This window comes from Notolepis coatsorum (genome assembly GCF_963971535.1).
Source record: "Notolepis coatsorum genome assembly, chromosome: 5".
Classification (NCBI taxonomy): Eukaryota; Metazoa; Chordata; class Actinopteri; order Aulopiformes; family Paralepididae; genus Notolepis; species Notolepis coatsorum.
The window spans coordinates 129,743,895-129,760,441 of NC_140169.1; the positions used below are offsets into that span (position 1 = coordinate 129,743,895).

At 43.8% G+C, this 16,547-nt stretch overlaps 1 protein-coding gene across 1 annotated transcript in view; it reads left to right on the forward strand.

Moving 5' to 3' along the window:
* ywhaqa (tyrosine 3-monooxygenase/tryptophan 5-monooxygenase activation protein, theta polypeptide a) overlaps positions 1–16,359 on the forward strand; it is a 34,975-nt gene extending 18,616 nt beyond the window's left edge. Inside the window, exons 4-6 of the mRNA XM_084315365.1 lie at positions 9,152–9,315; positions 13,065–13,160; positions 15,189–16,359. Coding sequence (XP_084171491.1) covers positions 9,152–9,315; positions 13,065–13,160; positions 15,189–15,248 — 320 coding nt within the window. The 3' untranslated portion in view covers positions 15,249–16,359. The remainder of the gene's footprint in view (positions 1–9,151; positions 9,316–13,064; positions 13,161–15,188) is intronic.
* Positions 16,360–16,547: the final 188 nt, after the last annotated feature.

Genomic DNA, 16,547 nt, shown 5'->3' on the forward strand with positions numbered 1-16,547 from the left:
TTGTACTTGATTCTTGCGTCTCGAAAGTGATCCAATGCACTAGAGTGTAGGGCTGACCTTCGATTATTTTTTTGAATTCGAAGCTTTGGGGCCGAGATTCGATATTAAAAAGAAGACATATTTTTTTTGTGGGACTTGTACAGCACTCTGTTCAACGTCAGTGCTGTAACGTTAAAATCTTAGACAAACAGGTAGCGGTCAGGTGGCGTAGCGGAGATTGCGCTCGTCACCAATGCAAGAGACTGCGGTCTCGACTCCCGGAGTCAGCATTGCCTTGGCTTGGGCTGATCGCTATACTAACTCGTTTGGCTGGGTTAGGGGTAGAGTTGTTCCGATACCGATACCAGTATCGGAAATGCCGCCGATACTGCCTAAAATGCTGGTATCGGCGAGTACCCTCTAATTCTGCGCTCCGATACCATATGACGTAATTTATCAACAACACTGCGGTCTGCTGAGTGAGCATTATAAAACAAACGTGTTTTTAACCGACGTGAATTAAAGTGTCAATGTCATTTGTCATTTTAACAGCAGATACTTTCCAGATACGTTGCCATCGTGCTGTTGACGGGGAGCTCTGATGGGTTCGCTTGGTGGTGTTATTAGCATTGAACAGCTAACCGAAAGCTAGCGTTAACTAACGCTAAAGTTTTATCTTTAACGTTACCTTGGCTAAAGTTGGGGCTATTCATAATCCAGCAATAATGGCTGCAGACCTGCAAGCAAAGTACAGGAAGTTGGCAAATGAGTATTCCAAGTTAAATCACATTTTCACCAGTAACGTTACAGTCTTTCCATCTACCGGTAGCTCATGCTAGCTAACCTAACGTTAGCTCACGTTAACGTCGTCACTGATCGACCACCTCGCGTATCGGTGACAATGTTTAGCTCTTAGTGCCAAATGATAAGAGTCTGAGGCGGAGTCTCAAAAGAGAATGTTGAATATTTATTGTGCAAAAATCACAACAAAAACGGAGCCTTGTGGAGTGTGCAGCAACGAATAATGTCTGTGTGGAACTAATGTGCCAACAACCTTTCCGTGGGTGAACTCATTGAGATAGTTTTCAATTACTGATACTAATACTAATCTATACAATCACCTGTTGTTGAATAAATACCATTACCAGCCTTGCTGGATGAATTATGAATGGCAATAGCGAATAAAGGAAATAACGATCATAAAAACGAGTTAACTCGTTTCTGGCGCTCAACGCATGATGGCCAATAGTAGTATATTCGTTAATGGCGCAGAAACGGTTAAAGGTGCTATAGATAACAATTCGATGTAGAGTAATTGTTTATATAAAAATTAAGATAATAATACGCTTTTAGAAAGGTGCAGAATAAAAGTATTGCCCCCCAAAACAATTTATTGATTAATTTATAATAAAAAGAAAATGTTGGCGGGTCCAAAACGAATGTTGTTGTTTACATGTTGCGTGCATGTCCCTACTTCCCATTTTCCCTGTGTGGAATGCACCTGATTGGATAAATGACATGATGGTGCTCAGTCTAGTGTGACATCTAGTGGCTCAATGTTATCTATAGCATCTTTTTAAGAAACTCAAACGTAAAATGAGTTGAAAAGGCTCAAATAATTCACTTGACAGCTTCTATGCTGCCATGTTTAGTCGCACACACGAACATACTTTGACTCATAAACACGGCACACATATGTGCCACATTCAAACTAGGGATGCTCCGATATTGATATCGGATATCGGCCGCCGCCTGGCCTGATATGACTAAAATAGTTGGATCGGGTATCTGTAAAAAAAAAAAATAATAATAATATTGTAATTTTTTTTAACACTTTGGTTGCCTAAGGTTAAATTCATGATATACCATAGATTGCCAGCGCTATTTGTCTATGGAGAAAGTCCCCTTCTTTGCAGGGCTATAACTTTTTAAATTCTATTGCTACATTGCCATTATTAGGGCCCATTCAAAGTCCTATATGTATTGTTCATTGTGTAGCAACGTTAAACTTTTTCATTCACATATTCATAGTAAAGTATGGTCTAATGTATAAGTATATGATGTATAAGTATATGATGATGGCGCCGCCCCGTTCGGCTGCCTCTCTGTTTGCTCCGTCGAGACTGTGTTTACTTTTGTTAATATTTATAGTTTTTAGAGTTTTGTGCGTACCAACTGTTGGTGCATTTAATGTATATGACCGTCAGTCACTCATAGACATTGGATTACGGGAAACTTACCAACTGGATTACTCGCTGGATCAACTTTCCGAACCACATCAATGGCCGGAAGAAATCCTCCGGAGACTAGGACCAGATCATTTGTTCCTAGACCCCAGGAAAAGACGTCGAGGAAAAAGGGCTGGGATCCGAAACAGGCTGAGATCCAGACGACACCGTACACCACTTCCCAGTATATTGCTAGCCAATGTACAATCAATAGACAATAAACTGGATGACATCCGAGCAAGGATTCAATATCAAAGAGACGTTAGGGACTGCAATGTCCTTTGCTTCACCGAAACATGGCTAACACCGGAGGTTCCAGATCACGCGATTCAACCAGCGGATCACTTCTTTATCCATAGGAAGGATCGGACACAATCAGAGTCCGGTAAACAACGTGGTGGAGGTATTGCCTTCATGTTTAACAAAAATTGGAGTGATCCAACGAATGTGAAGGAATTATCCAACCACTGCTCCCCAGAACTGGAATATATAACCATCAAGTGTCGTCCTTTCTTCCTCCCGAGGGAGTTAACGGCGATCGTCCTGGTCGGAGTGTATATTCCACCGCAAGCCAACAACAACGCCGCGCTCTCCAGACTCCATGACGAGGTAAATAGTATACAAGCGACGAACGTTAACGCCGCCATTTTAGTACTGGGAGATTTCAATAGCGCCAATCTGAGAAAGGTATTGCCCGATTTCTACCAGCATGTGACTTGCAACACCAGAGGCGGTAACATCCTAGATCACTGTTACACGCAATTTAAAGGTGGCTACAAGGCTCATTCTGATAGTGGCTTTGGCAAGTCAGATCACGCATCCATTTTCCTTACACCAAAGTACAGACAAAGAATTAAAAGTACTCCCGTAGTCTCGCGAGAGGTGCAGAAATGGGATGTGACGTCAGAGGATACGATCCGGTCAGTGTTTCACAACACAGACTGGATTGTATTCCGCGACACAGATAACATTAATGCCTACACGGAGACAGTGCTGGACTATGTCTGTACTAGGGTGAAAGAAACAATCCCCACTACCAAAATGAAAGTTTACCCAAATCAAAAACCCTGGGTAGACAAATCCGTCCGTGAAGCTCTGAGAGAGCGCACCAAAGCATACAATGACGGCCTAGTGGCAGGCAACATGAATGACCACAAGGTGGCGCAACACAACGTAAGGAGGACAGTGTCAGAGGCCAAACGGCGCTACAGGGATAAAATTGAACTCCAGTTTGAACAAGCTGACTCTAGAGCTATGTGGCAGGGGCTCAAAACGATGACAGACTACAAAGGCGCCTCCCTCAAACTGAACAGTGACATCTCCTTAGCAAACGACCTCAATACCTTCTATGCGAGGTTTGATGCTGGTAATAACAACACCAGCTCACAAGCCTCGGCAATGGGGGGGGGGGGGGGTCGGCTGCTGATGGAGGCGCAGTGTTCAGGGTAACAGAGCATGAGGTGAGGCGGACCTTTAAAAAAGTGAATATCAGGAAGGCAGCAGGTCCGGACGGCATCCCCGGCCGCGTCCTAAAAGTCTGTGCCGACCAACTGGCCCCAGTATTCACTGACATATTTAACCTGTCCTTAGAACAGGCTGTCATCCCCACCTGCCTGAAGAAGTCCACTATTATCCCTGTACCCAAAAAATCCAAGCCTGCTTGCCTCAACGACTACCGCCCTGTAGCTCTCACCTCCATAGCCATGAAGTGCTTTGAGAAGCTAGTAAAGGGCTACATCTGCTCCTCCCTCCCCATCAACATGGACCCCCTGCAATTTGCATACCGCCCCAACAGGTCCACGGAGGACGCCATATCCCATGTGCTGCACACAGCAGCATCACACCTGGACAAGAGGCAGGGGAACTATGTGAGAATGCTATTCATCGACTACAGCTCGGCATTCAATACCATAGTCCCCTCCATACTCATAGCCAAGCTCAGGGACCTGGGCTTGGGCTATGACCTCTGCCAGTGGGTCTTGGACTTCCTGACTGGCAGACCCCAGGTGGTGAGAGCAGGCAACTGCACCTCCTCATCCATCACCCTCAACATAGGGGCCCCCCAGGGCTGTGTTCTGAGTCCCCTCCTCTACTCCCTGTACACACACGACTGTGTGGCTCAGCGGAGTAGCAATACAATCGTCAAATTTGCTGACGACACAGTGGTGGTGGGCCTGATCTCTGCCAACGACGAGAGGGCCTACCTGGAAGAGGTCAAGGTCCTGGCGGGATGGTGCCAGGAAAACAGCCTCTCCCTGAACGTCAGCAAAACAAAGGAGATGATTGTGGACTTCAGGAGGTCGGGGGTCAAGGACTACAGCCCCCTCAGCATCGACGGGGCACCGGTTGAGAGAGTCAACAGCTTCAAGTACCTCGGAGCCCACATATCCGAGGACTTGACATGGACCATACACATTAACAGTGTGGTGAAGAAGGCACGACAACGCCTCTACTTCCTCAGGCGCCTAAGGAAGTTCCAAGTCAGCCAGAAGATCCTTAAGAACTTCTACTCATGTACAATAGAGAGCATCTTGACCGGCAACATCACCTCCTGGTTTGGGAATAGCACTGCAAAAGACCAAAGCAGACTACAAAGAGTGACACGTTCAGCCGAACGCACAATTGGAGGGGGGCTCCCCACCCTCCAGAACATTTACTACAAGCGTTGCAAGGGGAAGGCTAAGAGAATTATTAAGGACTCGAGCCACCCGAACAACTGCCTCTTTGAACTGCTGCCGTCAGGCAAGCGATACAGGAGTCTCAAGGCGAGCACAGAAAGACTCAGAAGTAGCTTCTATCCCCAGGCCATCAGGCTGCTAAACGAACAATGAATGAACACTACACAACAACAACCACCAAACACACATAGCACACACATCCACACGCACACACTCACTTTAAACAAACACACTGTAGCACCCACTACACACACTTTATAGCACACACCCACTTTAAACAAACACACTGTAGCACCCACTCCCCACACTTTATATTTATGGATGAAGGATTGCACTACAACTCGTACACCTTACTGTAAATTGTACCTAAAATTGTACCTCATCCCATTTCTGCTTTGCACTAGATAGTACTGTACATTAGTACACTGCATAGTATTGTGTATTGTATATTATATGGTAACTCAGAACATTGTACATATGTCTATACCGAACAACTGTGACCTCATTTTCTTCTTCTAAATTCATGCTATATTATGTTATTATGTTATTTGATACTATCTTGTCTAGCACAGTCTCTGGAGCGTAACAGTAAGAAGCATTTTGTATGAAAGTATTCTGTACTTCTGTATGACAACTATTAAAGAACTTGAACTTGAACTTGAGTATGTTTTCATCTCTTTCTGCAGCTTTCTCCAGAACGTGATCTATAGCCCCAAATACATTATATTGATGATGCAATACAGTTTTATGGCAATCAGCGTGATATAAAAAATTACAACTAGACGTACTTCTAGAAGTTACTACACGTCATCTGATGTTGACCGGATGGGCTAGGGGCCGTTTATAATTCCGTGGGTAGCGTTATACCAATCATCTAATGTGGGTCAAATGTTGATAATAGCAGTTAGTATCGAAGACGGTAACGTTACACGCTGAAACTCACCCCAGTCTCCGCGCGCCGTTGGGCGATCATCGTAGAGTTGAAATCTTATCATTATGGGATGTAAATTTACCCGGTCCATCTCCAGCTTGTATAATGGTATATACGTCCAAATCATGTTGTTTATCGAGTTATTGGCAATTGATCACTGTGTAGCGTGACGAGCCAGAGTCGCGGGACCTATAGCGAGCACCCGGAAGTACTATGGACGTAGCACAACCTCTATGCCACTTCCTGTTAAAGCGATTGCGCCGATCGGCCACCAGATGGCGCTCCTGAACCGCCAGAGAGCTCAGTGGGTCCTGCTGGTGGATCTCAGGCCAGCGGAGGGGACATATGAATCCGATCGCAGATTTTTGAAATATTGATATAAGGACGCTGTACAGCGTCCCCCGGCAACTTGAGCATGGCCAGCAATGACGTCAAAACACGTTTCATGGCAGTCAAAGTGTTCATATATAATTTTAAAAAATAAATAACAATTCAGTACATTTATATCTGTTAATTTGTTACATTTTGTTTCAATAAGTTAGGGAAGTAATGTTTTAAGTCAAGCCTGATGTTGCCTTGCACAAAAGAATGATCCCAGTCTCTTCCACACAGTGAGGCATACAGTTTATTAATTGAACAATGAGTATCGGATCGGTACTCGGTATCGGCCGATACCCAAAGCCCAGGTATCTGTATCCGGACTGAAAAAGTCAGATTGGTGCATCCCTAATTCAAATGTCAACTCGAAAGACGTTTTATTTGGTACAGGCCCAGTCCACTCTGTTGCTCTGTCTAAATGACTCTTGAACTGTGGTGAGGTGTATTTCTCATGCAGACATCCTCCCCAGGAATGCTGTTTTCTCTGGCGGTTAGTGAAATCTGTCTTGTCTGGAGCCCCCCCCCCCCCCCCCCCCATGGCAGCTCCAGGGGACGTCAGTCCGTTGATATAAGTTAGGCTGAGTGATTTTGGGCTGTGATGGATGCGTGAGTGTTTGCTTCCCTGGGGGCTGGCTGGCTTCATTCTCATACATCCTGCAGTGAGTCGGCCCCTCGCTTGGAGCTTTGCTGCCAGGCTCTGCTGCCTTAGCTTCCTCGCCGCCGTCCTTACCCCCCCCCCCCCCCGCCCAGGATGTGAACATGATGAAGAAAGGCATTACTATCATCATGGTTTCGCAACTTGGTCTGAACTGTGAGTTCAACGTTCGTCGGTGGTTGAAAACCCGCCCAATCGTCCGCCACAGAATAAAAACACGTTTTCAATCAATATCTGAATAAATAAAAAGGTCTTACTGTCTATACTACTATGTACTCTGCTACTATGTCTATACTACTAACTAACTACTATGTACTACGGTATGCTACTATGCCTATACTACTATCTACTATAAGATAAGATATTCCTTTATTGATCCCCTTGGGGAAATTCGGGCGTCATAGCAGCATGGGGGAGGGGGAGATACAGGTGTGAGCATGGTAGTAGTAGAAATGCATATAGGCAATACAATTTGATCTGAATATGAGAAAAGTAAACGGTATTATCAAAGGTGCAGATGAGGGCCTGTATGCCCTATCAGTTATATTATACGTTACAATAAATATGGGCAATAAAGAATTAGAATCTGAATATATGAGTAAAAGTAAACATGCTACTATTTTTACTACTATCTATGTTATTATGCCTATACTACTATGCACTCGAAGTGAAGCACTCAAGTTCGGCACTGCTAGACAAACAAACACTACTTACCCTTAGCCAGAGGTGCATTAGATAAATGACTAAATGTAGCGGTGGAAGGAATTGTGTATTGATTTATAAAATGTCACTGCAGGCTTTTGAAGTTTTAACAGGGAGGCCATATTAACACGTTGAGTGCCACGGGTCCGGTGCCCCGGAACCCCGTTGCATGCCACCACCCACTTCAATGACGGAGCTCTCATATTTGCGAACGCATAAACTATATCTTATATGGCCGTCGCTTATCAATGACTTGTTTGCAGTCAACATTGTCGAAACGGATTGTTTTTTTTAATCGGTTCATTTCCGTTTTATAGCATTTTGAAAAAGGCTCGTTTTTTTGAAAGTTTCAGAAGATTCTGTGATAATCGCCCTACACTGGAATACACAAAACACGTTGTCATTTTTCTGCCTATTTATGAATCGTTTTCAAATAAACGCTAGATTATCGATAGTATATGTGTACTTATGCACGCTATAGAAGCGGGCTGAAAATCGATTATGTTATTTCCTGATCGCACACAGACACACATATGGCACACGCTGATATATAGGTGAAAATAGCTCTGATTATCCCAAGACTGGTAAAATAGATTCCTTACCTCAGATCGGATGTTCTCCAAAAAGATTATTCCAATTCCTGATAGCCATTCCAAATATCAATCGCGTTTATTGATCCAACGCTGGGTACTGGAAACACACATTCTCCGCTGTTCTGGTGGTGGGCAATGACTTCGATCGTCTCCGGTTACTGACGAGTAAAATGTGGAAGCAGGACTTTTTTTTTCTCCATGCGTTTCATTCAATCCAATCCAAAGGGGTGCAGTACCAGCCGGAGAGACGATAGGGGCGGTATTTTCCCTGTTCGAGTTCAGACGGATCCCCACTGGTAACGTGAGGCTAGATTGATGAAAAATGAATGGAAATCGATAATAAAAAGAAATAACGATAAAAAACGAGATCTCTCGTCGGCTGGCACTCAACGGTTGGCATGAACTAACGAGAAATCTCGTTGTTGTCACTCAAAGTGTTAAAGACTCAGAATAGATTGCTTCCACCCACTTGTTTAAACTCCTGGGTCCATGTTAATTGATAGTAGTGCAAAATAACGATTGACAATAGTGATCCGCCAATCCAGCTGTGTCTAGCCTACTACTTCCTCAATCATAAGACCTCCGAAACCACACTGAAAAAAAAGGACGAGAACTGTTTGTTTGGACAACATGGCGCTTGAAGAAGTGAAATTTAAGGGAAAGGGTGCTGTTGGGCAACTTGTAACACTGACAGACTCAGCAGCTAGAGAGCTTTGTCGCTTTAATTTCTTATTTGCTGAAGTGGACAGTGAGTGGAGTTTTAATTTTGAGAGTTTGGGGACATAGCGACAGTAATTAAGGGAGGCGGAGTGAATACAAGACACAGTGAATGTCTATTATAACATTGTTATTTAAGACGTTTGTCTGAGGGAAGGGACAGTTGTGATTGGAGCATCAAGAAAAGAGGGCATTGCTTGAGATGGAGGTCAATTCTATAAGGTCAGCAACTACCTTTGCTGAAGCATAGTGTTGTAACCGTTTATCCCTGTGTTTTCCCCACAACATAGAGACGATATCCAACTCCCAGGATGCTTACCAGGAGGCGTTTGACATCAGTAAGAAGGAGATGCAGCCCACGCACCCCATCCGCCTGGGCCTGGCCCTCAACTTCTCCGTCTTCTTCTATGAGATCCTCAACTCCCCAGAGAAGGCCTGTAGCTTGGCCAAGCAGGTGGGCGTTTGTTTCCCTGACATGTACAGTTTGTATAATGCTCTCTGTAGAGCTGGTTAATATATACACTGTTCTAAGGTATAGCATAATTGATATTACAATCCTGTTGTCAACAATAGTTTGTTTAATTAATTCATTAACCGTAAGGTTTCACATTGTGATGGGAATTGATGGACATTTCTGCAGGGGTAAATTTGTCAGTTTTTACCATTTAAATGAATGACATTGTCTCTGAGTGGCTGTCAAGTCTGTCTTTATGCTGATGACACTATTGTGTATTGTTGACTCTGTACAACTATCTACGGAGAACCTGCAACTATAATGCTCTACAAGATGCACTTATTAAACTTAACGAAAAAACTAAAACATAATTCATGCTGTTTTCTAGACCCAGGCAGAGATATAAAATGTTATGCTCACAATAATCGGCATATAACCACTACGAATGGATATAACATTGAGAGAGTATAAATATCTTTGCATCTGGCTTGATGAGAAATGTCCTTTTAAATGCCATATTGATAATCTTGTAAGCAAACTGCAACAGAAAATTGGCTTCTTGTACAGAAACAAACTAGCTTTCCTATGATTTGGTAGGAAGAGGACCGTTGAAGCAGTTTTGGATTATGTTGATGTCATTTATAGACATGCTGCTGCTTCCACTCTTAAACCCCTGGACTCTGTATATCATTCTGACCACCATTGTCTCCTGTATAATAAGGTTGGTTGGCCTTCTCTGGCAGAGAGGCGTAATAAACATTGGTATTTGTTTATTTACAAAGCTGTTATTGTAAGCTACTACCTTGCATCACAATAATGCTGGATTGGAACTTTGGACCAACAATGCACTCAAATGCCTGGCTTATGTTTAAAGATTCAGTACAATGAGGCGGCTAGGTGGTGCAGTGGGCAAGGCGCTCACCTCCAATGCTGGAGACGCTGGGTTCAGTTTGGCTGGTCGTTCGTACTAATACATTTGGCAGTATTAGGGGGTGGGAAACTGATGGGTGGGGATCGGACGTTGTGGACAGCGACTCCTACAGGTCGGTTGGTGCGCCTGCGCAGTAGAATCAGGAAGCGATGGGGGTGGCGTCCCTCCAAAGCGCAGACCCCTGACGCTGAAAGATCGCGCTGTGCAGGTGAAAAGATGTGACGGCTGCTACCTCGAGTATCGGAGGGGACTCGTGCAATGTATGGCTTACACGTCCACATTACAGCCGGCTTGTGGGAGGCATGAAACAGCGTTCGAGACAGGGGAGGGTTGAATTGGACGATACGAAATTGGGATGGGAGAAAAATAGAAAATAAGAGAAAAGGTGGATAAAAAAAGAAAAAGATTCAGTACAATGAAAATCTTGTTTTTCAATCTTGTTGATTGAATTTTTTTAACACTTTAACTGCCCGAAAACGCCGGAACTCGTCATTCCCCGCCATGCTCAAGTTGCCGCGGACGCCGTAACTCGTCTTTGATATCAATATTTCAAAAATCTGTGATCGGAATCATATTTCCCCTCTGCAGCCTTGACGCACAGTTCTGATCTCCTCTCAATCCTCTAGCGGTTCAAGAGCGCCATCTGGTGGCCGATCGGCAGATCGAAACCGGATGTCAACCTTTAACCCGGCAGGACTCACTCCATATGTGGTCCGGGCACTTGCTAATGTTAGAGAGACTCGGGCTACGTTTAGACGAGCGTTTTGTGAACAGAAACCGCAAAAGTCATCTTGCGGTTTCACTTTTAATTTTACGTTTAGACGAGCGTTTTGGGGTGGAATTCTCCGTGCAGACGACGCTGTAACGACGGAGCCCCGCTGTCACACGATTGGCGCATATGTCACATGACGTGCTGTGAAGACCCGCCCTACTCTGCCTCTGATTCGCAGACTGTGGATGGGGAATGTGATTGGACCAAAGCAGAGTCACTCACAGACAGTGGGTCCACTCACGCCGCGGGACAGATTCTTGTGTATTTAACCCTTTCACTGCCACACGACAGCCGGTTGTGTGATAGTAAAGGGTTAACCTTCTGTCGTGTGGCAGTGAAAGGGTTAAAAGTACTGCCAATGTAGCCTTCAGGTGATCTCCGTTGATATCATACTTGCTTTGTTTACGTCTCGACTACTGGCGCATACCTGCTACCTGTGACGTAAGCAGTACGCGCGACCAGAGCCGTGACAACCCTTTCGTCATCGTTTTAACAGATTTATACGGTTTTACAGTTTAGACGAGAGCGCAAAGCTTTTGCGTTTCTAGGAATTCCACCCTGGAAGGTAGTCTCACTTTTTTGCGGTTTCACCCCGTAAAAACGCTGTTTCCGTATAAACGAAAGGCACATCCGAAAAAATATTTTTGCGGATTCACCTGCTAGCGTTTCCGTCTAAACGGGGCCTCAGTCTTCACACAGTGAACATCGATCGGTGGAAATAACTCGAAGAAACAACATGATTTGGACGTATATACTATTATACAACCTGGAAATAGATCGGGTATTTCGACATCCCATAATGGAAAACGGTCTACTCCACGCTGATCGCCCAACGGCCCGAGGAGACTGGGGTGAGTTTTAGCGTGTAGTATTACCGTGTTCGATATAAACTGCTATGATGAACATATGACCCACATTAGATTAATGGTATAACGTTGCCCACGGAATTATAAACGCCCCCTCGCCCATCCGGTCAACATCAGATGACGTGTAGTAACTTCCAGAACCACATCCAGTTGAAATTTATTATCTGGCACAGATCGCTATCAAACTGTATTTCATCATCAATATAATGCATTTGGGGCTATAAATCACGTTCTGGAGAAAGCTGCAGAAAGAGATTTAAACATACTTATACTTTAGACCATATTTTAGTATGAATATGTGAATGAAAAGGTTTAACGTTCATACACCCTGAACAATACATATAGGACATTGAATGGGCCCTAATAATGGCAATCTAGCAATAGAATTTAAAAAGTTATAGCCTTGCAAAGAAGGGGAACTTCTCCATAGACAAATAGAGCTGGCAAGGGATGGTATATCATGAATTTAACCTCGGCAGTTAAAGTGTTAACAGAAGGTATGTTGACATAAAATTTCCTAAAATGTTAGAACTCTTGTTCTAATGAATTAATGAATAAATAAATAAATGGAAGTGGATATGGACCACTAGCCTAGCTTAAAACTCCGGGAGAGTTGTTTTTGGCCATCTGCTAGGGTAGCTGGTTCATATCCGCTTCCATTCATTTGTGCTAAGCTAGGCTAGCTTGCAGCCGTATAGCTTTATACTGAAAGCACAGAGGAAATTGGTATCTATCTTCTTGTCTGACTCTGAGAAGACGTATTTAAACGTATTTCCCATAATGTTGGCGCGTTCCTTTTTTAAAGATCGATACTCTCGTTCAAAACCATCATCACGAACCGCTGTGCATCAATGTGTAACTGTCTTAGCTGATTTTCTTTTGTTTGTATCTTGTTTTGTGTGACTACTTTCGACTTGTCCATTACTCGTCGTCACAAAAAATGAGAGCAACCTTGATGAGAGAAATTATAAAAAAAAAAAGGTTTTATAAAGGTTTGAATGAAGGAGAATGGACCATTTCAAGTGAGTGTGTGCAATGATGTTTTGCAACAAGAAAATATGTAAATATCATTATCACATGAAAAAGAACAAATATTGATTGATATATCTCTCCTTCATTGCCCAGCACTACTCTGTTTTGTCTCTACATGTATAAACCATTTGCCCTGTGTGTTTTCCAGGCCTTTGATGATGCTATCGCGGAGCTGGATACGTTGAGTGAAGACTCGTACAAAGACAGCACACTCATCATGCAGCTGCTCAGAGACAACCTCACAGTAAGAGCCCTACAGCTCCCATCGTACACACGCACACACACGCACACACACACACACACACACCTAATTAGGGCTGCTCGTTTATGGCAAATATATAGGCACCACTGTGAAGGAAGGGTGTGCTGCATTTACAACAAGACAAAATAACTAAGAGTAACGCAGCATGCAGCACAATCATCGTTTTATCTCTTATCTTGTGGGAAGCCAAAATCATAATTGAAATTTAAACTGTATCAACCCATTCTCTGCCACCATTTTGATCATCCTAAACCATCCTCTGCCAGCGCTATTTGTCTATGGAGATGTTCACCTTCTTTGCAGGGCTATAACTTTTTAAATTGTATTGCTAAATTGACATTACTATGGCCCATTCAACATCAATTATCTATCGTTCAGGATGTAGGAACGTTTTACTTTTTCATTCACACATTCATACTAAAATACCGTCTAGAGTATAAATATGTTTTTATCGTTTTCTGCTGTATTTCATAGAACGTGAGATATAGGCATAAATGCATATATTAGATTATCAAATGCAGTTTGATACCGATCAACGTTATATTAAAAATGTCAACTGTACATGGTCCTAAACGTCATGACTGATCATCTGCGGGTGAACGGAGGGGGGGGGGGGGGGGGTCGTTTATAATTCAATGACCGACGTTAAATGATTTATGTAGTATGGGTGATATATTGATCAGAGCAGTTTGTATAGAAAATTATAAAGAAAAACGCTGAAACTCACCCCAGTCTCCTCGTAGCGTTGGGCGATGATAGTGGAGCAAACGGATCCCAATTATGGGATGTTGATCAATGCGATCCATTTCCGGTTTGTATATTACTAATACACGTCCAAATCATGTTGATTATTGAGTTATGGCAAAGATCCATATCGACGGTGTCTGTATTGAGCCCCGGGACGATAAACAAGTGGCCGGACGAAAATAGGGGACGGACCGAGCTCCAATGGCCACTTCCGGTTTGGCAACTCGCCGATCGGCCACCAGGTGGTGGTATTGAAGCGTTGCAGAGTTGTGATGGCTCAGATAGCATCAGCCAAGACTCTGTGGGTGAAATATAAATACCATGATGAAAATATAAAATATTGATCTCAAACACGCCTTACGGCGTGATTGGCAGACAACGCATGGCGGAGAAACCCGCCTTAACACGTGATTGACGGAGAATGGGTTAATTGCCTAGCCCTACACCTAATTCACTCACACACAATACACAAGCGCAGTGTTTCTTAACAATTGGATCTGGGACCCAAAATGAGTTGCGTGCCCGTCCGTCCGTCGGTGGTGGTGGTGGGTCACCAGATGACAACCACATGTGTGTCGTAATGAGCCTGGGACCCAATTGATCCATCTCAAACCCTGCCCCCGTTTCTTGATCCTCCAATCCAGTCGTGATTGGGCGACCAAGAGGGCGGGCTTGAGACAGGTCAATGTTGGCACAGTCTTCAGCCTGAATCCATTGTTTAGCACTGGATTTCCATTCGTCTCTTATCAAGAGCTTATTTTGTGGGCGGCTGAGTGGCGCAGTGGGCAAGGCGCTCACCACTAATGCAGGATTGGCAGTGTTAGAGGGTGGGAAAGCCGGTGGTTGGGGATTGGACGTTGTGGACAGCGACTCCTACAGGTCGGTTGGGTGACGCCGGTGCGGCGGAAACGCGAAGTATCGGGGGCAGCGTGAGCCTCTCACACGTTACTCCTCGCCACTGAGAGTTCGAAAAAGATGAAAAAATACGACAGGCTGCCTCCTCGTGTACCGGAGGGGACGTGATGTAAGGCTTCTGTCCTCACTGCAGCCGACCAGTGGGAGGCATAGTCTAGCAACGTTCAAGCCGGGGGAGGGAAGAATTGGAAATACGAACTTGGGATGGGAGAAAAATAGAAAATGGGGAGAAAAAGTGGATAAAAAAAAATTGCTTCTTTTGTGACGATCCGTTTGCTGTGAAAGAGGTTTGAAAGAAGATGATGGCGAGGCCTGCGATGCTAATTATGAATGTCTTGTCTGTTTCAGCTATGGACTTCTGACAACGCAGCGGATGAGGCTGAAGCAGGAGAAGGAGCAGATAACTGAAGCCCCCCCCCCCCCCCCCCCCCTGTCCTCACCACAATGAAAATAAACGAGAAAAAAAATACATTTTACATATGTTCATTCCTTATTGTTCCACTTGAAAATTTACACATGTTCATTCCTGACTGCTCCACTTGAAAATATTATAGTAACGGAAGGCCATTGTTATCACAGACCTGTGTGTGTGCAAAATTTTAATCATTTAAGTTTTCACCACGTGGCTTTTGTTTTTACGATGAAAGACGAGTCAATTTAAAAAGAAAGTGATATTGCCATTCCTGAGTTTGTGTTCGTCTTGGCCCCCCTAATGTGCAGTGTCTCTGCTGTAGAAAAGTATTAAATAGCTTCACCTAAAATTTAACATTAACTGTCTGGATGACACGACATTGCCGTTTGTGTGCGTGTGTGCGTGCTTGCGTTTTTGCATGTGTAATCAATTCTGAAATGCCAATCACGAGCACCTAGAGCAGCCTCTATATGGATGGGGGAGATGTGTCATGCCAATCCTTTGTGCTGCTGTTGTGATCTTGTAAAAAAAATAAAAAACTGCAGGACAATGGAAGACAACCAGATGTGTTAGCTAGACTGCTCCTTTTCACCTGTACTGTAAGCCTGTGGAGACTGCTGTTCAAACTCACAAGACTGCAAGCATCTCGGTAGAGCAAGTGCTATACTGTATATGAGCTGTTCTAACAAACTCCCTTTATAATGGGTCACAAAAAACACTCCCTCATTTTAACATTGAATATGTTACTCAGTAGTGGGCATGTACTGTGGCAAGAAAACAGTTGCACCTTTTTATGAAGACCAGAGATGGAGAGGCGGTAGACCATTAACATGCATGGCCATTTATACAATGTACACTGGAATGGGAACCAATTGCATACACAAGTTCCACTTGTTTGTTCAGTACTTATTGCAGGTTTGTGGACATGTGAGAGGGTGTTTGGTTTGTCCAGTGATTGTCATCAAGAGATTCGGACCACTATTGTGTTTTTCTTTTTTTCTTTTCTTTTTGCTACTCATTGATTGTAGTTCCTGGAGCCTTGTTAAAATGTTTTAACGCCCTGTGTAACTGCTAACATGAATAAAATTGACATTTTATAAATCGTAAGCTTGTGAGAGTTAATTTGTATCCGTGTCCTTGTATTGAAGAGACCGTTTGGTTTTTATGGCCTGTAATGAAGTTAATAAATATAGGCATGCATGTCTGCTTATAAACGACTCACCAATGTCGTTTGTTATGTCGCCCCCCAGCCCAGACGCAAGACTGAATATAGTCTGTTGATGCCATCTCTAAAA